At 56.1% G+C, this 21,084-nt stretch overlaps 1 protein-coding gene across 2 annotated transcripts in view; it reads right to left on the bottom strand.

Annotated features, from left to right (window-relative positions):
- Positions 1-21,084, bottom strand: part of ASH1L (ASH1 like histone lysine methyltransferase) — a 68,689-nt gene that overhangs the window by 11,028 nt on the left and 36,577 nt on the right. The window contains exons 6-20 of one of the 2 annotated variants that reach the window (XM_044448665.1): positions 20,562-20,741; positions 16,491-16,585; positions 11,977-12,050; positions 9,923-9,968; positions 9,358-9,466; positions 8,186-8,392; positions 7,897-8,043; positions 6,567-6,675; positions 5,856-6,017; positions 4,587-4,681; positions 3,832-3,989; positions 2,482-2,634; positions 1,602-1,656; positions 1,350-1,482; positions 24-176 (exon numbers count right to left, since the gene is read on the bottom strand). In XM_044448665.1, the coding sequence (XP_044304600.1) occupies positions 39-176; positions 1,350-1,482; positions 1,602-1,656; positions 2,482-2,634; positions 3,832-3,989; positions 4,587-4,681; positions 5,856-6,017; positions 6,567-6,675; positions 7,897-8,043; positions 8,186-8,392; positions 9,358-9,466; positions 9,923-9,968; positions 11,977-12,050; positions 16,491-16,585; positions 20,562-20,741 (1,861 nt within the window). In that variant the 3' untranslated portion in view covers positions 24-38. Of the gene's footprint in view, positions 1-23; positions 177-1,349; positions 1,483-1,601; positions 1,657-2,481; positions 2,635-3,831; positions 3,990-4,586; positions 4,682-5,855; positions 6,018-6,566; positions 6,676-7,896; positions 8,044-8,185; positions 8,393-9,357; positions 9,467-9,922; positions 9,969-11,976; positions 12,051-16,490; positions 16,586-20,561; positions 20,742-21,084 lie in introns of those variants that run through there. The other variant, XM_044448664.1, reaches the window with a different exon arrangement.

Below are 21,084 nucleotides of genomic sequence, written 5' to 3'. Positions count from 1 at the left end.
CCCGCTGCCTTCACCATGGAACGTGGGTCTGTGCCCCCTCACTCCCAGAAGACCCTCACCCTGGTTCTCCCCTTCTGGTCGAAACAAGGGCCCCCAAATAGATGCGGCAGCATGGTTCCCGGGCCTGAAAGGAGCCTCGCAATCTCGTTCGGGCTTATTCGGTGGTTTCTTGAAACCTGAGGGTGGGGGAAAGGCTAATTTCCTCTGATGCTCCCGAGATGGCCTCTGCTATGCCTCATAGCAACAGCAGCGCCCCATCCTGAAACACGGGCATTGAGTGGGAGGTTCTAGAAAGTGGAAAGACCCTTCTTTTTTTCCCCCCTCAACTGATACCATCAAGTTTCATGGCTCAAATGTTCTTAGCTGGATTTAAGTGATGGGATCATAAAGTCTTCGGATTCCCTCAGCTTCCACCTGCTCTGAAGAGGATGAGGCCATGAAAGAACTGGAAAAGCCGTGCTAATTGGCTTCCGAAGGACCTCAACTTTACTGTGAAGCGAAAATGCCCAGCTATTGTGCTCATGCAGGTGTGCTCAGGTGTGTATGGGCAATCCTGAGCGAGCTTCCAGAAACTGGAGAGATGGCTGGATTAAGGCTGCCACAATCAAAGGCTCGGAGGCCTCTTCCCCCTTTGCGCACCCAAGAGAAGCAAGGTCAAGTATACGCCTGGCAAAGCACGCGCTGAGTCCCATCTCTCTGAATCACAGAATCTGCCCCAGAATTTTTGCTCTAGATCGGTAAAGATTTTCCTTCCTGGTGTGGTCCATGTTGAAGCCCTGGTTTTCAGTGACGAAAGAAGGCGGGAGGGGGTCAAAGCACCCCAACCAGGGTCCCTCGTCCCGCTCCATTCATTCTCCACAGCCTGCTCAGTTTAAATCTGGTGGGGGCACGACCCAGTGAAGAATGACCGCCCAGGCCGTCGACGAGACCTCAGCTTTGCCCCCAGAGGGACATGCTGACTGCTATTCTCCACAGCACGGATCCTCAAACTACGGCCCACGGGCTGGATCCGGCCCGCCATGCTGATTTATCTGACCTGCTCAGAGCTTTTGGCCTCGCATGGAGAACACGATTTCCGAGCGAGTCCAAAAGCTCTAGCCGGCGCAGGCATACTCAGTGGGGAGATGGCCGCGATCACGCCCGCCTTCCCTGCACGAGCGCGCCTGCGATTGTGCCGGGCTCCCCCCCACCCCCCAGTCCGCCCCCCCGACAGTCTGAGGGACAGTGAACTAGCCCCCGTTTAAAGAGTCTGAGGACCCCTGCTCCACAGCCTCCACTCCACCCTGTGACGGGATAAAAGGCCCTGCCAGGAACTCGTGCCGAAGCCAAGCATCCCCCGCTTAACTCACCTCGGCGTTGCGGAAGACCTTCAGCATGTCGCCATCGAACGCTTCCACCGTTTTGTAATACCCCGTCAGGATTTGCTTCTCGATGGTGATGAGGTCAAGGGGGTCAGAGATCTTCTCGTAGTAGTCGGCATTTCTAAACCGGGCACAAGAGGAAATGCGCACCGTGACCACCGGCCTGTATCTGGAATCCAACCGTGGCTGCACTCGATTCCCGAGACCCATCCACCCCTCCGGGAGCATGCGAGAACCTACTTTTTCTTTGGGGGAAGATTCAGCAACGGAGCCGCGAGTGCTTGCCTGGAGGAATCTGGAAGGGAAGCAGGGAAATGCAGAGCTGTTGGCAGGGGAGTCTGTGGGAAGCCTTTTGGGGAGGCGGGAGGCAGACACACACAGACACAAAATGGGTGGGTGGCGAGGGCCAGGGTCACACCGCTGCACTGCCGTTTCCCCAAAGGCCCTTTCTGTCCTGCTGCCAGCGGACTGCCTCCCCCGCCCCACAGCTCTCTCGCTCCTTCCGGCGCTCCCTTCCTCCTGCAGCGCTTCCAGCGTTCAGTGGGGACGGCAGCGATGGAGACCGGGGCAGTCGAGCAGCTTGTGTAAAAAATGGGGCCCTCTTGGCTGGCCGGCGGAGGGACAGGGGCTGTCCGTCGCGTGCCTTCACCAAGCCACCCCCGTCTAAATGCTGGAGAAGAGAAGGCGGCAGCAAATGCTCCTGCCCCGCCCACTGCAAAACACCCCAAAGCTTGCACATCGAGCTTCCGCTCCCTATGGAGGGACAGAAGGCGTGGCACAGGTGCAGAAAGTGATGCGCACTCTGGAAAAAAGTGGTCGGGAGCATTCCGCGCCCTCTCCCCTATTGCTGGAATTTGGCGGGGGCAGAAGTCGGTTCTGGACAGATAAAAGGAAGGACTTCTTTACAAGGTGCTTAGCCCGACGGTGGCGCGCACGTCCGCGAGACGTGCTGCTGGTCACCAACTGCGTGGCCTTAAGAGCCGGGCTGGGTGACTTGGTGGAGGAGAGGCCACGCCGCGAACCCTGGGGAGCCGCTGGCTCCTCCTGCTATTTCGGGCCCTTCCCCGTGACTGTGGCGGCCGCCCCGCTACTGGCTCTCCCGGCTCTTGGCTAGGGCCACCTTTGTATGAGATGATGCCATCGGAGATCTCCTTGAAGATTTGTGCCAGCCGGGCTGCACGCGCCACTTCGATGTTCTCTTCGGCTGCCGCCAACCGCCGCGTTCGCACCGAGCGGGAGGTCTGCAGGGCGGAGAACTGTGTCATGAAGACATCTGGAAAAGAGAGGAGGGGAGAGAGGTTTCCTTGGTCAAAGCCCATGGGAATGTCAGAAGCAGGCTGGTGCCTGGGGCTGCTGGGGAACTGGGCCTGGCAAGCGACACCCTCTGGGTGACGGATTCTGTGGCCAAAGTGCTCCTTTCCGCAAGAAGTGTCTCCTAACAGCCGACCCAGATAACCTTCTGCCACTTAGGCTGAGTAGCGCTCTACCAAGCATCCCTTTGGCCATCCTGCCTGCATGCCAAGTTCCTTCGACCTTTCCTTGCAGGAGCCTGCTTTCCAGTACAGCAGCCTTCCGCAACCTTGTGCCTTCCAGACACATTTGGACTGCAACACCCAGAATTCCCAGTCAGTGGCCCTGCTAGAAGGGAATTCTGCAGTCCACTCGCCTCTGAAGCCACCAGGCTGGGAAAGGCTGCGAGCCAGGATGTTTGCCACTGAAACTACTCCAGTTTGTCCATCTACACTGTAGGCAACCGGATGCCCTCCAGATGTTTTGCCAGCAGCCATTATTTATGTATTTATTAATTAGACTTATATTCTGCTATATTGGCCTGAGGGCCCTCTTCATCCCGGACCATTCTGGCTGGGACTTGTTGCGGTTCTTGGCCAAAGTACCTGGAAAGCACCGATTTGCCTCTCCCCGGCCTGTATCCTATGGTGCCCTGAACTGGACACAATACCTCCAAAGCAAAGTCCATTAGCACATCCCCTTCAACACTTCCCAACGGACTAACCCCGGGGTTCCAGGCCAACCCTTCAGGCTTCCTCAGAGAGTGCCACTCCCTCTCCCCCCATACTGATTGGGGGTTTCTTGGTTCCCCCCCCTTCTGAAAGGTTGAAAGCAGTTTTAGTGCCTGGGTCCTGTGGGAAGGAAGAATCCGGCTGACTGGGGGAGGCAGATCGGGGCACAATCCTGCAGCAGCTTGTCTTAGAATTTTTGGCTAGGGCCAAGCCCTTAGAAGACACTCTCCTTTTCCATCGGGCTGAAACTCATGGTATGTGTGGTGCAGCCGAGAAAGCGACGCTTGCTGGTCTGAGTGGCTGGGTTAAAAAGCATCCAACAGAGAAGGGGGATTTAAGGCCTGTGCAATGCTCAGTGGCAGACAGAGCTGTTGCTGATGCAGAAGCCACGGGAAAGTGCTGGAAGTATTATCCCAACCGCAGTGGGGAAAGACAGCCCCGGCCCTCACCAGATTTGATGTTGCCGTCGTCGCGGCACATCCCATTCCAGCGGGTGTATAAGGAGGCGGAAGGAAGGTTGTCGTTGGCATGTTTGACCTCCTCTTGCTTCTGCCGGATCTTCTCCCAGTTGCGCACCAGGAACACGTGATGCTTGAGCACAAAATTTCTAGGAAAGGGAACAAAAGGCAGTGTCATTTCAGCAGATCGCAGGTGCAAGTCGCTTCTGCTCTGGAGGGCTTGACACTGCGGCCCGGCTGGGAGGAGAGTTCAGGGGACAGGAACTTGGCACGAAAGAGTCAGCTCAGTGCCAAGGAGAGGAAAGCGAGGCTTGGATAGGTTCCCTGCGAAGCTTTGATCCAGACAACACAGCAAACCCCAGTTTATGCTAGCCACACACAGCTAAGCATCCAAACCGCGGGCTGAGCCTCCCGTGCAAGCCCACGGCGGAGAGCCGCAGGTCGGCGGTCCCGTTCCATCTTCCTCGACGGCGCAGGTGCAGAGAGAGGCCTCCCTGTGGTCACCGGCTGAGACACCCTGGCAAGCAACGGTTCGTGCAAACGCAGCTCATTCTGACCGGATGAGCGACTGCAAGCCATCAAGGGCCAGCTCGGACCCCCAGGCGAAGCCACCGTGACGCTTCCTCGACCGCGGGCTGGTATGCCGTGCGCACGGCGAGGAAGGGCGGGCTCCACCGGCATTCATGCACCAGCCCTGCGACTACGGGGAAAAGGGGGGGGGGAGCAAGCGCCCCTCTGGCCCTCACCGTTCCCTGTTGGACATGGGCTTCATTTGCAGCTGCGGAGTCAGACGGGTCGGGGTGCTCGAGCTTTCGCCGGACTCCTCGGGAACGTGGCCCTTCTGTAAGGCAAGAACAGCCCCCTTGGGAAAAGAAATCCGGACCACCGGGCCAAGGGTGCGCCGCAGCAGCTGGCCCGGGCTTGAATTGCTGCCAGGGAGCTGGACTATGACTTTGTTTTGAGAAAGGGGGAGGGAGGGAGGGAGGGGGAAAGTGCTCCTTGCCCCCCCCCCGCCCCAAGCCTTCCCTTCATGCAGAATCACTGGTCTCAGTCCTGGATTCTGAACAAGGGAGCAGGCCTGGACTTGGTGGAGGAACATGTGCCCCAAGAGACAGCACGGGAGCCCTACACCAAGGCCTGCCATCCAGTCCGAAAAAGCTCCCAAGCCCCTTCTCCCTGCAAAGGCAGGGAGCGTGGCAAAGCACATTCCAGGGTTGTCAAGGACCGCCAAAGCTGCTGGCAGGACCGCCATAACGAACTGTTTTCTGGAGAGGAAAGAGTCGCCCCGTCCCTGCACCCCCGAGGGGGAGGTGGGATGGGGACTCGACTCTGGGCCTGCGCCAAGAGCCCCGGTTTCTCCTGAACGGGGACACGCTCCTGTCCCCGTGCAACTGCCTCCGTAACACTCAAGTAACAGCAGGGATTACGGGGGGCGGGGGGAGCAGAGTATCAGCTAAAGGGCCATGTGACCCGGTCTCAAGACCGCGGGAGGCTGCCGGCGCATCTCCTCCCACACCGCCTCGTCTCGCAGGCCCTCGCCTTTTCAGTTGCCAGGCGCAAGTCCAGCCCAACTCTGCCCAGGACTGCAGATTCCAGGGATTTAACCTGGGGAATTTGGATACGCGGCACACGCGTTCGACCGCTGCATCCCTCCCGGCTAAGCCTGGCCCCCAAAGGAGGTTCGGTTCGGTTCGGTTCGCTCTCTCTTTGATGTCCTCCTGCCAGGACCAGGCAAAGGCCCGCTTTATTCATGAGGCCCTTAGCGTGTGTGTCTGTGGGGGGGGGGGGTTGGTGGGTTGGGTGCGGCACTCTGTCGCGATGTTTCTGTAACTTCTATGTCTTTATGGCATTTTAATGTATTGGTTTAATTAATGCGGCTCTGCAAGCTTCCCGGAGTGCTTTTTTCTATTTTGGAGAGAGGCAGGGCACACATAAAACGAGCGAAGAAATGAAGTCCATCTGGGGGCACGGAGAACAGCGAGTCCTCGGGGGGCTTCCCTGCCGCACGCACTCACCCTCTTCTTCAACTTGTGCTTGGATTTCCTCTTCTCTTTGGACCGGCTCGGCCTTCTCTGCGCAGCGACTGGCTGGTTGGTTTTGCTCAGAAGGCCGTTCATTCGCTGGCTCTTGCCCCCAATGATCCCCCGGCACTTGTCAAAGCCGCATTTGCAGAGTTGCTTGGGAAACAAAGAGGAAAGCGCTCCCTTTCAGCCAGCCACCTTCTGCGAGGCTCGTCAGGCAAGCGAGCAAGCCCTGTCCTCCCCCCTTAGGCCAGCGGGATGGACTGGCCAGGTCTGCCTGCCCTAACTGTGCCCCCTAATATTTTGGCACATGCTGCAGGAGTGGGACGGGGACATGTAAACGGGTCTATTCCCGACTCCAATGTGCATTTTATTAGCCCTGTCTTAGTTCACGAACCGTGTGCACAGAAGGAATTCAATGCCTGAAGAACACTGACTTGTGATTACTCAAAATTCCCTTCCATTTGGAGAGCTAGTACCAGTAACAGCTCAGTCAGTGCAGCTGCCATTCGTCCCGCAACGAGCGCCTGCCTCCTTTTCAAGCCCCTCTTTTGGGCACTGGCTTCTGCACGATGCTTTGCATGGGGGCCTCAAGGCACACGGACCACCCCCACCCCTCCCAGCTGCCACAACACACGCATCCGGCGCAGGGGCAAAGGCTAGGCTAGGCCAGGCTTCCTCTGGGGCCGCAGACACGACGCCCACCTGCTTTTCCACATTGAAGGAGTGGAAATTGTAGTCATAGGTCAGCTCGGTGCCCGCCGGCATGTCCTTCAGCGCGTACAGGCCAATCCGGTAGACCCCGTTGACAGACCTGCGGGGAGACAGGCGTGAGCGGGGCGGGAGGTCCGGAAAGGGCGGCCACCCCGTCGTGCCAAGGGCTCGCGAGCGGGAAGCACGGCCCGGCGAGGCCTAGCAATTTGCTTGGGGCACCCGAAGGGTGGCTGGAACTGTGGCTCGGTACCAACGAGCCCATTCCATTCATGGCTGGCCGACGCGGATGCCTGATCTGTGCCCAGCTGTGGGAATTAGGGTTTAGTGGTAATGTATTATGTTCTATTGTATTTCAATGTATTTTATTGTGTTGTAAGCCGCCCCGAGGCTTCGGCAAGGGGCGGCATAGAAATGTAATAATAATAATAATAATAATAATAATAATAATAATAAGGAATGCTGCCTTCTGGAAGCAGGAGCAGTGGGAAGGAGACACACAGGGTTGCCTTTCCGGACCCCAACGGTGACGTCACAGGAGACTGTCTGCCAACAGGGATGGCGGGGAAGAGCTGGGAAAGCACCAGGTGTTCCTTTGACCCTGGTAGGAGTGAGCGCTGCTACCGCATGTGAGCATTACCGCAGCCCTGAAGCAGGTGAGGCAGAGGGCTTTTTAAAAAAAATGCCACTTGGCTGCCATGGCTGTGCATAACTGTGAATTTTCTTCCTCTTCTTGCCATTTCTGTTAATTGAATTGTCTCGTCAGGCTGCAGTTTTAGCATTTCCTTGCCATTAAACTCCACGCCTTACCCTTTTCATTTCTATCATCAAATATATAGTTATTATTATTATTCACCTAAAACTTCCTTGGCACCATCCATAGATTAAAAACAAGAACCGCCTTGTCTGCAGCCTTAAAAATTTTAGGAAAGGGAAAGGGAAAGGGAAAGGGAAAGGGAAAGGGAAAGGGAAAGGGAAAGGACAAGGACAAGGACAAGGACAAGGACAAGGACAAGGACAAGGACAAGGACAAGGACAAGGACAAGGACCGGACCGGTCAGAGAGACAACACAAGAGGAAAAACCAGACACAGAGGGAAGGGCCCTCAGGCACCAATTCTTGAAGCAGCGCCATTTTTCAACTGAAGGGTAGTTGGAATTGAAACCCGTGACAAACGGCAAAGCGTCCTTAGGCCTGGGCAGTGAGTGGGGTGGAGAAAAAGGAGCGTGGCCTCAGGCAGAAAGAGCATTCTCTTAAGGAGCTGCGTGGGAGGGGAGTGAAGCGAGGGGCAGCCATCAGGCACAGGCCAAGCGGGGGCGCCTACCATTTCTGCATCTCGCAGTTGGGGTCGCAGCTGTGGTTGATGAAACGGGCCTCGTTGCCCATGCGGTAGCTGTCGATCACCATCCCGCTGTCGAGGTTGAGGCAGTAGTGATCGCTGTGGTTGTGGTACTGCTCAATCATCCGGTTCCTGGAAGGAGAGGCCAGGAGGACTTGGGGGGGGGGGGGGCGGCACCCGGGCCCTCCGCTCCCCACCGCTGGCTCTTTCGCCCCCGCCGGCCTTGGGCGTGCCTCCCCTGCCCTGCCCTCCCCGCAAGCCCCCAGCCCCTTACCGGAACTCCTGCTCGCTGACCACTTCTCCCAGGTACTCGATGATGAACTGGCCGGCCTTCAGGGACTCCTTGGTGCGGATGCCCCAGCCCTTCTCCTCGGCCCGGAAGCGCTCCAGGCACTGCACCCACTCGTGCCGCTGGATCCTCTGGTTGCAGCACTGCTCCCCGCAGGGGCAGGTGTTGGGGGAGCACTCGGCAAAGATCATCCTGGAGGCAGAGCGGAGGTCAGCCACGCCTCGGGGTGGGGTGCGCCACCCCACCGCCATGGCCCCATTTCTGTTCAGGGTGCTAGGGGGCGTCCTGCCCCTCCAGCGACGGCAGAGACGTGCACGAGGCTCCTCCCTGTCCGAGTTATCCCTGCAGCCACTCCGGGAGGTGGCTGGAACTAAGAGGCAGGGACTGGCTCCGGGGCCGCTGGGGATCAGGGAATTTTAATGGCGCGAGGAGCACGTTCTCTCTTGGAAGCCCCCGTCTGCAGTCCCAAGGGGCACATCCCAGATGCAGGAAGGCCGCCTTGTCCTGCTGCCCGCAAGAAGCAGACCTCTGGCCGCCAGTGACCAAAGAGGGGTCAAAGACGGGGTTCAGCTGCAGAAAGGACTGTGAGAAACTAGAGCATCCTTCATCCAGGGGGCAGCATTTCCCCAAGAGCCTGGAGGGCCACGTCTGTGTTTCCTGGTCCACGTGCACAGCTGGCACTTGGGATGTCTGGATCGGTCGCACAGTCCTAGCGATGTGCAGTCCAGTTTGGCTGCCCTTGGGTCTTGGCCCCGCAGCAGGCCTGGCGCCCAATGAAAGAATCGGCCGATCAAGTGCCAATCAGATCAATCAAACGCAACCAATTTATTGCATTTGCGTAAGGATAAAGGCCGAGAGCTTCCTTGGAAGAAACGGGAGGGTTTTTTAGACGATGCTTTTGCGCTTTGACCCAGACGTCATCTTGGGAGGGGCACTCTCCACCCTGCAGGCGAGCCCAATGCCTGCTAAGGTGGCGCGTGGCTACCTGCAGTTTCTGCAAGAACCTGTACAACCCACCCCACCGCAAAAGCCACCCGCCCTGCTTCCCAGTGGCCCCGGCATCTTCTCAGCTGGTTCTTAGGGCATGGCCTATGAATGCTCAGCCAGCCAAAAGCAAAAAACCAGCGTCGCTCAGCATTCCCCAGCCTGTGTCATACCTGTTCAAGCAGTCATCTAAACATCCAGTTTTGCTCCCGTCCTCAGGTTTTTTACAGTTACAAGTTGTGGCCTCATAACCAGAAAGAGGTTTCACATCCACATAAACATCTGCAGATGAAAGGGGCAGGAAACACACATTTATCTCGCTCTATTCCCCCCATATTTATTTTAGTCATTATATTTATATCCCACCTTTTATTCTGCAAGTATCCCAAGGCCACGTACACCCCACTCCCTCCCATTTATCCCACAACAACCCTGTGAGGGAGGTGAGACTGAGAGGCAGGACTGCCCCAGAATCACCCAGTGGCCCAGCAGCGGGACTAGGAGCAGGGTCTTCTGGTCGCCTCCCAAATCACCCTCCGCCACGGAGTCCTCCAATTTGGAAGCCCCCCGCCCGCAAGCCCGACCCACAGGAAAAGCAGGGCAAGACACCCACAGCGAGAGGCTGCCGACGGGGAGGGCGGGTGGGACGGGGCCGCCAAGCGAGGGCTGGGGACTGGCGGACTCCACGCGGCGGGGGGAACGGTAAAAGCGGCGCTACATAAACACAAGGTGACTTACTTGAACGGATCTTTTTGTAAAGTGGGACGTCTGGCTTTTTGTACAACTGGAAAGAAAAGAAGAATGGTGCTTTATTACACTGCAGCATGATAGCCTCTGTGCGGGAGGAAAGAAAGGGAAGCGATTTGCATTTTTCATAAGGGAAGATTTGATTTCTGCCTAACAGGGTCTAATGTAGGGTTGGCTTTGTGGAGGGAGAGAAAGAGGCAGGCAGGCAGGCAGGCAGGCAGGCAGGCAGGCAGGCAGGCAGACAGGGTTTGATTTGTATCTTTAATAAAAGAGAAGCTAAACATGCATTGGACGGAGTCCAAAGGCCTGTGAATGGGAAGGGGAAGACGCCTTACTGCAGTTCAGTGAATTCCTGCACAAGTGCTAGTGCCACACACTATGCAATGGCAGAACATCCCCAACCTGGTGCCCCCTCGTTGCTACCGCCCCTTCCGTGAGTCCCATGCTGGGAGATGCAATCCAACAAATCTGGAGGGCAGCAGCTTAGGGAAGGTTGTTTTACCGCAGGAGAAACATGGTCAAGAGGGAAAACACAGGCCGGAGCATCTAGAATCTAGCAGGAAGAGGTTGAGAAGCACTTGGGCAAAGCCTGGATAGACGGGAGAGCTTCTCAGGATGGGTATGTGAGGCTTTTCTCTCGCACCACTAAGCCACACTGCCTGTCTGTGAGCAGAACAGGTTTTCTACCAGGCTTAGAAATAAGGGTGCTCCCAGATCATGCCCCCACGTGGCTTCAACTGTGGAATTTTACAGGGGATCCCATGGTCACCCTGCACTGAAGAAAAGGTGGAGGAGCTGCACCGTACCCTCTGGCTGTGAGCGAGGGGAGCCCTCCACCCGGAGCCACCCAGAGTCCATAAACATCTCCAGCCTGCAAGCTGCCAGCCTTTGCTTCCTTGCCTGCTGCAGGGGGGGAGAGCTGCGCTCTTGCACAGCCTGTGCAGGAATGCGGGCTGCTGCCTCGGAGCAGGCGAAGTCTTGTCTTTTCTTTAGAAAAGAGGTGGGGGGGGGGATCTTCTGCCAGCAGGCTAGGGGAGTGAACTGACCCCGTTTGGGAGCTTTATCTGATCAACGCCGGTGCCAGGCCGCTGAAATGCTCTTGGGCAGGAGCCGGACGTAACAAGAGTGCTAAACGTGAGTTGCATCGATGTGTGTGCAGGCACCGCCCCAGCCTTCGTGCCGAAAAGCCCGTGCACGGTTGCGCCGCTTCAGCAGGGCCGTGCCTGCGCGCAAGGGGCTCTTCTGAGGAGCGCGCCGGGCGGTGGCGATGCTTGTGGCTGGGAGACTGGCAGGGGTTGGTGGGAAGACGGCGGGCTGGGCAGGGCAGAGAAGGAAAGCGGGCCGGGCAGAGGCCGCCCGCTTGCAGGGCAGAGGCCGCTTCCTTCACGCGGGGCGAGGACCAAGTTCACACCCTGCCGGGCAAATCCTGCCGCAAACTCTCCGGTGGAAACCTTTCGTCAGAAGGTACCCCACCCTATTTTTAGCCTTGCGCCCTGGCAGGCGAGCGCTCCTTAGAGAGAATGCAGGAGGGACCATACAGTGTGCTCCTTCTCGTCCAAAAGAGCTCAGCTTCTAAGTGGAATGAAATAAAATAAAAAAACCCGCTCGGCTTGGGACCGGGTCCAAGAATAATAAGGCCTGAAAATTTTCAGTGCTGTTGGCAGAACATCCGAATTCTCCAGAGGCGTGTCAAAAAAAACAAGATCCCTGCAGGAGCAGCCAGGCGCTGTCAAAATAAAAGTCCCCAACAGGCTTATGGGTGGACACTTTGAGGATCCGGGTGGCTGCTATTTTGCACGGGGAGAAAGTGCTGGGGGGGGGGGCGGCAGCGAGGTAATGGAAATTGTCTGCATTAAATATATATATTCAAGGATCCGTTTTCCCCTCCCTTGGTTGCTTCCATCAGCAAAACACTCCCAAATGAGCCGCTAGTATCAATGCAGCCGCAGCAGAAAACAGCCAATTCTTCGCAGGGAATGCGGTCTTGGCACCGCGTGGCTTTTTTTTTGAAAAAAGAAAAGAAAAAAAAGAGACAGGTCTCCTACCTGATTATGTTTCCACTGCCAGAGAATGTCATAAGGCAACTGGAAGTCTATCCGCTTTTGGCGTAGGTATTTTCCTGCAATGGGGGAGATAAAGGGTGGCACAGAAAAGTCAGCTATGCTCCCGCGCTTCTCTCCCCCACTCCCTCACACTCGCACTCGCGCGCACACGGATGCACGGAGCACAACACTCCTGGCACGAGCAGCCCGGACATCTGGGTGACTCAGGCAGAGGCTCCAAACGCTCCAACTTCCGCCGCTACGCAGGCCAGCGAGGCAAGAGCGCCTCCGGGCCTTGCTGGCCAAAGCCTCCGGCCCGTCCTTCTACTGCCCGCGCGGTGGCCGGCTTGAGGCCTCGCACGAGTCCAGCCCTTGCTCTGGGCCCTCTGCGGTGGCTATTCGGGGACGGGCTGCCCCGGGCACGTTCTGTGGGGAACGAACAGCCGGAGGCAGACCGGGCCTCCTCGCTCGTGCCTCCTGCCCCGTTAGAACAGGCTGGCCTGGCCTGATGCCCTCTGGGTGTGTGGGGCTGTGTTCCCACCGGCCTTGCAGGCCGGGAATGGCGGGAGCTGCAATCCAGCCGGTCTGGAGAGCTCCAGGTGACGGAGGTCTGCTCTGTACGGATCCCGGGAGCCATAAAAACAGACTGCTGGATCAGGCCAGCTGGCAGCTGTCGGCAGAACGCTCCTCTTCCTCTTCCCATCTGCCAAACCCCATTTAAAAGCCGTCTCAGCAAGTGGCCATCACTCCATTCGGCGGCAGCGGCGGCAGTGAAGTCCGCAAATCAAGCCCGGGCTGCCCAAGTGGGCACTTCACAAAGTCCGTGAGCTTCTCTGTGCAGCCCGAGGTTTTGGGGTGATGGGTGGGCAAGGGCGTTAAAATCCTCTCTTCGATCCTCCGCCCCGCGCTCGAGTTTTTCAGTGCTCTGCGGTGCCCCTCTGCACAGCGGACTTTGCTCTGAACGCCAACGCCTTCGGGGGCTTAAAGAGGCGCGCCATGAGTCGGTTATCTCCTCACAGGGCTGGTTTTCTTCCACAGTCGTCCCCGTGGGCTTTTTACGGGCTTCCCGAGCGCCACTCAAGGTGCAGCGGGTGGCGCTCGTGTGCTGGGCACCTGGGACATCTTTGGGTCCCGGCAGCCACCAGCCTGTGGACTGCCTGAGAGCACTCCCCCCGTGGGGAGCCCTCGGGCTGTGCCGGCCCCGGAGAGGGCTCTGGGCACCGCACACATCCTGCCGACAGTCCTGGCCAGGGGGAGCCTGGCTTTGCACCCTGCAGCCCCTGCGTGGACCAGCCACCCCTACGCAGAGGGTGGCTGCAGACAGACACATGCACCCATTCCTCAGAGCATCTCTGAGAAGGCAGGGACTTCTGCGCTGCAAGCAGCTACATCGAGGGCGCTGCCTTACCCCCACCCTCGGGATGTGGTAGTGGAGTGGGCTGGGGGGGTGTGCAAAGGCCAGAGGGGCTGCAGGGCTTGCTTCGAACCCTGGTTCTGCTCTTCTCCCCCACACCTCCTGCCCCATCCCCTAACACCACGCAGAGGGAAGACAAGGCAAAACAGAAAAGAGCAGCTGTCCTGCGGTCTTTACAACTTGCTCTTAACATTTGCTCTTATTTTCCAAAGCCTCGAGTTGTGCTTGGTGAGTTCCAGGAAGCAGCAAAGTCCGCTGGGAATCTGTTTTCACTTCTATGACCTCACTGGGTAAAACAAAAGGCTCTTTCAAGGGCCTGGCAGCGAGCCCAGAGAGAAGGGAGCACTCTGCTCTCCTGCGCTCTCCCCCTCAATGGAGGAGGCACCCAGACAAGTTAGCTGGGAAGAGAAATAATCCTCGTAACGTGATTCGGGGAGGCGAGACTGCTCTGCCGTTATGCCAGGCAGAGTAATTAAAGCGGCCTTATCTTTATAGCACATGTTTGTTTGTGTCTCCCGGCGCAAATAAACTGCAGGCCGTGACCCAGAGAGGGGAAGGGGGAAGCGGAGCACAGCCCAGCGCACGACACTCCGTCCTCCCACCCCAAAGCTTCTGGGACTGGGACTCCCAGAAAGGATCACGAACAAGGGCCTGGCCGAGCAGAAGCGACCCAAAGTACCCTCTCTCCTGGCATCTCTCTGCGTCTAATGGAGAGGCCCGAAGCGGCAGCATCCTTGGGTCTTTTCACTCCTACAGAGGAACCCGGCTCTCTTGCGATGCCGGTGGCACAAAAACTCGCATGTGGAGACGATGGAGGGAGAGAGGCATGCCTTCTTCCCCTCCCAGGACTGGGAGTCATCTGGGGAAGCTGAATGGCGGTAGGTTTGAGCAATGTGTAACCAGCTAGTGGAATCTGCTGCCGCAAGATGTAGCAAGGGTGTTTGCTCTGGCTTTATTTCTTTCCAGGGATTCAAGTAATTCTGGAAAGAATGGGGGGCTATCAGTGGCTGCTTTTAGGAAGAGCCGGCTAGGGAACCTGCAGCTACAGCAGGGCGAAGCCCGGCTGGCAGAAGTCGCATGGGGCCGGCCACAATTGTAGGGCCAGGCAGACCGCGCCTCCGGTCCAGGGCAGCAGCTCCCACACTAGGGCAGGACGCAGCCCCTCAGCGCAGACCTCCTGGCTGCCCCCCGGCCAATGCCCCTCTCACCAGCCCCACGGACGGCTGCAGGTAATGCTGATTCCGTCACACTCTTTCCTGCAGGTACGGAATGGATGGAGGGAGACGGGCAGGACAGGACTTCCCCCCCACTGCGCACTGGACAAGGCTAAAAGCTGGGCTCCTCTCACTTTGGGCTGGAATGCAGGCCAGGCGGAGTTGGACTGACATGCCCCTCAACGGGCACAGGGCCCCCATCCTAGCTTACTCCTCGTTAGAAATGCAGCCACGAGCACCGTTTAAGGAACGCAGGCTGTCCCCAGGCTGGGGGGCAGCTGGCTGCAGGCCATCCAGCGGCTTTCCTGGGAGCTGCATGCACGCTTCCTCCAATCTAGGGCTGACAGAGAGGGTCCAAGACTGGGCTGGGCAACCAGGCGCCGCTTCCTGCTTATCCCGCCCTTAAATATGATCCGAGGGATCCAGGAGAGCCGCTGCGTGTCTGCAGGCCAGGAGGGCTTCTTCCATGTGTTTGAGGGTTCCCCCCATCACTTCCTTCTGCGATCTCTATCACAATTAAGGGCCCTTAAGAGGTTCTTCTGTTTCGTTGCCACAATTTGGGAACTGGGTTCAGTGGGGGGAGATTGAAAGGGAGGCTGAATTAGTCGTTTCATTAAAAAAAAACTGAACAAGTTGTAGCTAAACCCAAAGAAAACCCAGTCTGGTGTAGGGACTGGAGGGTGAACTTGGGACTCAGGAGACCTGGGTTCTGGTCCCCACTCAGCCACAGAGCTCAGGGGGCAACTCTGGGCCAGTCACTGGCTCACAGCCTAATTTACCTCGCGGATAAAATGGAGAGGAAGACACTTGTGTTAGCTGCCCCAGGTTCCTTACAGGAGCCAAAAAGGCAGGATATAAATGCGACACATTTACAAATATATAAGGGTTGGTTTAGGCTTCTCAAGGTCCGTGTTAATTCAAGGGACTCAGTGCATCGCCTATGAAGCATCCAATTTGATTTGTTATGCCATCTACTAAGCCCATGTATTAAAATGTGGCCATGCTTTCTCAGGTACGTTGGGGCAAGGCCAGAGCTTGGCACTGTGGGAACCTCGTCAGAAACATCTGGAGAGCAACAAGTTGCTTGCCCCTCAGCTGAAGAAAAAGGGAGGGAGGGAGAAGAGAACATATTCGCAGGTGCCTGAAAAAATGGTCTTACGTCCAACACAATCGAAAAGGACTTTCCTTCCTTGGGGGCTGCTTGTGTGACTGCAGACGAGCCCCCAAGAATCCCCTGTGCTTCTCAAAGGGCTGGCCAATACAGCGTGCAGGCGGCCAAGAAAAGCAGAGGAGGAAAACAAGAGCCACAAGTCCCGAGCCCTCTGCGCTGCAAAGCTGGCTTTCAGAAGTGGCAGGCCATTCTGCAAAAGGCATCTCCGGGTGGCGAAGAGGAAAAAGACTGGACTCCCGCGCACACAGCACGGAAATACTAAATGGCACCTGCTGGCAGGATGAACTGCCAAGTCGTATGCCTGGCTTAGCAGGTGTGCATGGAGGGTGCACACGGAGAGTAGGCCGGGCCAGGCTTACCTTGCTACGAAGGAAGTGTCACACCTCTGGGGCTTGAAGCGGAAGGCTGGGAAAGAGACGTGCTGCTTTATGATGCGACCCCACAAAACTCCCCTATCTGGAAACGGCACATGGCCTCCGTTGCTAGAATCTGTACACAGGGGAGGGTTTTGAGACCCCTGCTCTGCCCTTCACAGACTGCATGGCTGCAGGGTGCCAGAAGCCAGAACCTTTCATCCCCGGTAGGCACCTACCTCCTTTGGGGGAATGGGCTCACGCACCCCCAAAGGAGCGCCCGAGGCCTTCCGCTTCCTGGAACCGAGCAAGAGCCACGGAGGGGCACGTGCCCCCTGCAGCAAGCCACTCGCGCAGGTACTCACCCACATGAATGGGGGCCGGGAGCAAGCCGTACTCATGCTCTCCAGGGGTGTATTCCAGCTTTTCCTTCTTTAACTGGATCAGTCGGCTTTTGGGGCTGAGGGCAAGAGCGACACAGAGAGGAGAATCAGAGCACGGCCTTGCGCTGGGACACTCCGATTCCTTCGCGCACGGGGCAACGCAGGGATGGCTAGTGCTGCCGTGGTTGAGAGTGTGGCTCGTGAGTGGGCAGGGCCCTTCTCTGAATCCTCTCGGCTCCAGATAAGGGTGGTTAGCAAAAGTGCCTGGAGCGGAACTGTTCTAAATTGCAGATCGCCAGGGCAGCGGCAGGGGAATTAAGTCCTCCCTCTAGATAGCTGTGAAAATCCCCCACCAGATAGCTGCGAAAATCCCCCACCGCCAGTTTGGAGATCAGGATTTTTCTTGGTCAGGCCTGCTGATGGGAAGGGAAGGGTTCAAGATCTCCTCTGCACATGCTGTAGCCCCTAAGAAAAATCCCCCCTACTTGGTTTTAAAAAAAGACGTGACTGCAATTAAAATGATGTCTGGTTCTCCCAGCTTCAGCTTGTGGGAAGTCAGGACAACTGGTGTCCATTAAGAGCTGGCTGCAACACACCTATGATCCCTGCTAGTGAGGGTCTTTTAACATTGGTCAAATGGTGCTCTTTGCCAAGCAAAAATACTTTACAGAACAGAGCACCCCTGCAAGTCAGCTGATGCTCAGTTCTGGAGCAGATCTGGAACTCGGGGCACAGTGCAAACCGCAGGGCCTTTACAAACGCCTGCGTCGCAGTCCTGATGATGAGAGGACAGGCATAAAGGCTGCAGGAAACGGGAATGAAGAGACGGTCACACACCCCGACCAACCTTGACAGCACATCATCATGTTTATGACATACTGGGTTTTTTTCCATGACTCCTCTTACATTTCTGAGAAACGGTTTATGGACCGTACAGCATGGGCACTGTGTCCATCACCTTCAACCTGGCACAGTTGTGACAATTCTCTGCAGATTTAATCAGCCACTTGTAAGCGAAACCTACCAATGAGGAGTGAGCCTTAAGCTTTTGATTAATTTTCAGTGTGGGGCAGGCCTTATTAGCTAAACGACCTGCCCTCTCCTGACCTACTTTTTCTGCAGCTTGCAGTGCAATTAAGAGTACTGCCAGCAGAGGGTTCAGTGCCATTTTCACCATGAAACGCACAAGGCCCAGTACAGATGTGCTGTGACCCTCCAGGAATCTGTCCAGATATGGAGCGGTGCAGAAGTGCTGTAAATCCATGATTTTTTTTTTTTTTAAAGCACCGCCTGGTTGTCGCCAATGGGCATGCTGCTTGGAGACCTCTTAAAGCAGGATCCAAGCTTTGCGCAGCCTGTGTGTGGTTCCCCTCCCACCCCCCACAATTTTAATGCAAATTTATGGAGCAAATATATCAGCATAGAATTAAGGACATAAGGTTTCTTCATTGGAGCATTAGCCTCACTCCTGAGCGGCAGGAGATCAGTCTTTCCTCTGCTATCATCAATAAACCAACTGGAGCCTAAATGGCCACCTCAGCAGGAGGCTGCCTTAATTCAGCCGGGCCAGGGGTCCACCGAGCTCTGTACTGTCTACACTGACCAGCAGTGACTCTCCGGGGTTTCAGAATCAGCAAGAGCTGCAACTATGGGGAACTGAACCTGGCAAAGCTTGGCTCCACCACCGAACTGCCGTGCTTTCCCACCCTAGGCCAGTGCCTCATACCAAGACAGACCATTTGAGCGTCGACACCGAGGGTGGGCGGAGATCAGGCTGGGGGTTCTTCCGTGGCCCCCACGGTCCACTCACAAGAGCCAAAAAAAAGTGGTCCCAGGACTGCAAGTTGCCCCCAAGAATGTGCACTGCTCCTGAATCTAGTTCGGGACCAGAACTGGAACTCACACACAAATCTTTTCACATAAACATGTATTCTTATTTGTCCTGGCCCCAAGTTTCTGGTTATCAGCGTCTAATTCAAGAGGGGAAAGCATGTTTTAATCTCTGGGAGAAGGATGCTTGCTAACCAGCTGGCAAGAGGCGATGCTCTATCCTGACTGGAAGTGGGAGTCCAGCGCTTCAGAGAGGTGACTTTCTTGGCCCTACCTGGAAAGGACACGTAAGGACAGTGTCAATGTGTCAGTGATACGGAACAACGTGGGAAGGGTTTGCCTTAGCTCTGCAAGAGGGAAGATCTTCCTAGTGAACATTCTTCATAAGGATGTGTAAACCTAGCGTTTTCTTTATCAGTGACTTGTAAATACTGTGGTTTGTATTCCAAATATCACTGCGGTTCATTTCAAACAACACAATCTGGAATGATTCCATCCAGCCATTTGTGAAAATGCGGGAGAAGGAAACGGTTGCCCTTTGAGAACAGAAGGTATAAAAGACTCACTGTGTATCAAATGCTTTTTTTAAAAGTCTGTGAGGATATGTGCCTACACTATGTTATTTTTGATACCGTAATTTTAAGAGAAGTGCTTTTGGAGAGATCTGTCAACAAATTTGGGATAATTGCTTGCCTTTTTGAGATTATAGCCCTGAGGAAGAATACATTTCCAATCTGCAACAGATTCATGAAGATGACAATATATTTTGGAATTAATTCCACACCAAAAGCCATTTGTGCTTTTGCTTGGAAGACAGAAATGATCCATCTGCTCTGGTTCGCTTCACTTTGAAGCTTGTGGAATACCTTTTTCCCTAAAAGGTTTGCTGTTGGCCAAAGGGTGATCAGAGGCCAAATGGGAAGCTTCTTCCTCACTTGGGGAACAGTTATTTATACAAGTGGAACCACTGATCTGATATGCATGAGAGTATACCGCTCCCTGGTCTTAAGAGGAGGAGCTTCTGATCGTTCCTTTAAGAAAAAGAAAAAGGGGGGAAAAAAGGAAATGCTGATGAGTCATATGTCTTGTGAGCAAAGTATTCTTTAACTTGGATGCCATTCAGGAATTTTGCGTGTGGGCTCCAGAGAGGAGACGGCAAGTTGCAACAGCACGCCTGCTGGAGCAAGGGCTAGTCTGCGCTAGCCGTCCCTCGCGGAGGGATCCCGCCCCCGGCACCACTGGAACGCGCTAATGGCAGGCAACCTGCACTGGACCCTGTGCCCTGACCTGATGCTGGGTGACGACAGAGTGCTTGCAGAGAGACTCGGTCGAGCAGCCACAGCGGCTGCCGCCGGACCTCAGCAGGAGCCGAGGCCCGAGCCGTGCAAACCGGCCAAACCGTGGGGTGCTGCTCTGCAGCGTTGAGAGAGCAGAGCACCCCACCTGAATCGCCCTTCCTGCCACGGGCCGAACGCGACCAACGCGAATGGCAAAACAGCCGCGTGGGGAGGACTGCGGGAACCACGGGAGACTCCTACGCTTGGTTGGGAAATCGGTTAGTGATGCCATGGGCATTTTTTTTGGTGATGTTCCCGATATCTAGGCAAGGTTATTATGTGATAACCCTCCCATGACGTATGGCAATTTAAGCTGGAATTAAAAACAAAAACCAAAAACCGTCAGATTTGCTTCACTTAGTGAGACTGCAGAATCCAGCGTCAGCGGGGAACAGGATTTTAAGTTACGCCCTTTTATGTTCAGACCTGATTATGCCTGAATGTTTTAATTACTTCTGAACGCCACCAAAAGCAGGGTCAGGCAATACCAGGCCCAGAGAGCAGGGGGCCTTCCTAGCCTTTTTCCTTGGTCCCTCCTGTTCCCCCCTCACCTCCTGCTACCGCAGCTATTCTTGCTCCAGCCCTGCTTTGCATGAAAACTGCGGGGCCAGGGAAGTCCCTCAACGTGAAAGGGGAGGCGGCAGAAACTGGGGCGTTGCTGTTATTGTTAAGACCAGTTCAAAAGCCTGCTAAAGAGAAACAAAGGGAGAGCGCTTAAAATTCTCAGGTCAAGGCGTCTGACCCTGGCCGAGGCCGGAAACTCAGCAGCGCGAACAAGACGGCTGAAGCCTCTCCCAAACCAGGTGATCTGGAGAGGTGTGTGACGGCCACTGCAGGCTGAACATCAAGTCTGCAGGCCTTCACTCCTGGGGGTCATCCAACTTACTCAGTGGTTTTGTACACGTCAGAATACAGCCCTGCCTTCTGGTACTTCTTCTTTGGTGGGCGGGGAGCTTTCTTCTCGCGTAACACGACGGGGGGCAGCGGCTGCTCCGTGCTTTCCGGCTCGCGTGGCTTTGCGGCCGCCTCGGCAGGAGGAGGGGTCTCTGCTGCAGCCTCAGAAAAGCTGGAAGGAAAAAACCGGGAAAGATCCGCATGCTGGCAACTGCTGCGTTCCGTGAGAGCAGGGGGCCAGGGCCTCTTTTTGTCCTGGGGCAAATTCGGTTCCAAAGGCGGGCTCAGGGGCCCATATTCGCTCAGGAGGGGGTTCAACCAAAGGCAAATTGGCAGCTTGTTTAAGCACTGAAGCCCCCAGCGCCTGTAACTCAACCTTGCAAGGAGCACCTCTACCTCTTGCAGCAAGGTGGGCGGAAGAGCTCAGGCCGGTCAGCAACGGGAGGGATGCGGAGGGAAGCATCCGCTGTCCGACGATCGCAGAGGCATGGATTTGGTCCCCCGGGCCTGGGGTT

The sequence above is a fragment of the Varanus komodoensis genome, unplaced genomic scaffold (genome assembly GCF_004798865.1).
Source record: "Varanus komodoensis strain SLA01 unplaced genomic scaffold, ASM479886v1 scaffold55, whole genome shotgun sequence".
Classification (NCBI taxonomy): domain Eukaryota; kingdom Metazoa; phylum Chordata; class Lepidosauria; order Squamata; family Varanidae; genus Varanus; species Varanus komodoensis.
The sequence above is the reverse complement of the archived record's forward strand: the minus strand, read 5'-3'. Positions and strand labels throughout refer to the sequence as shown.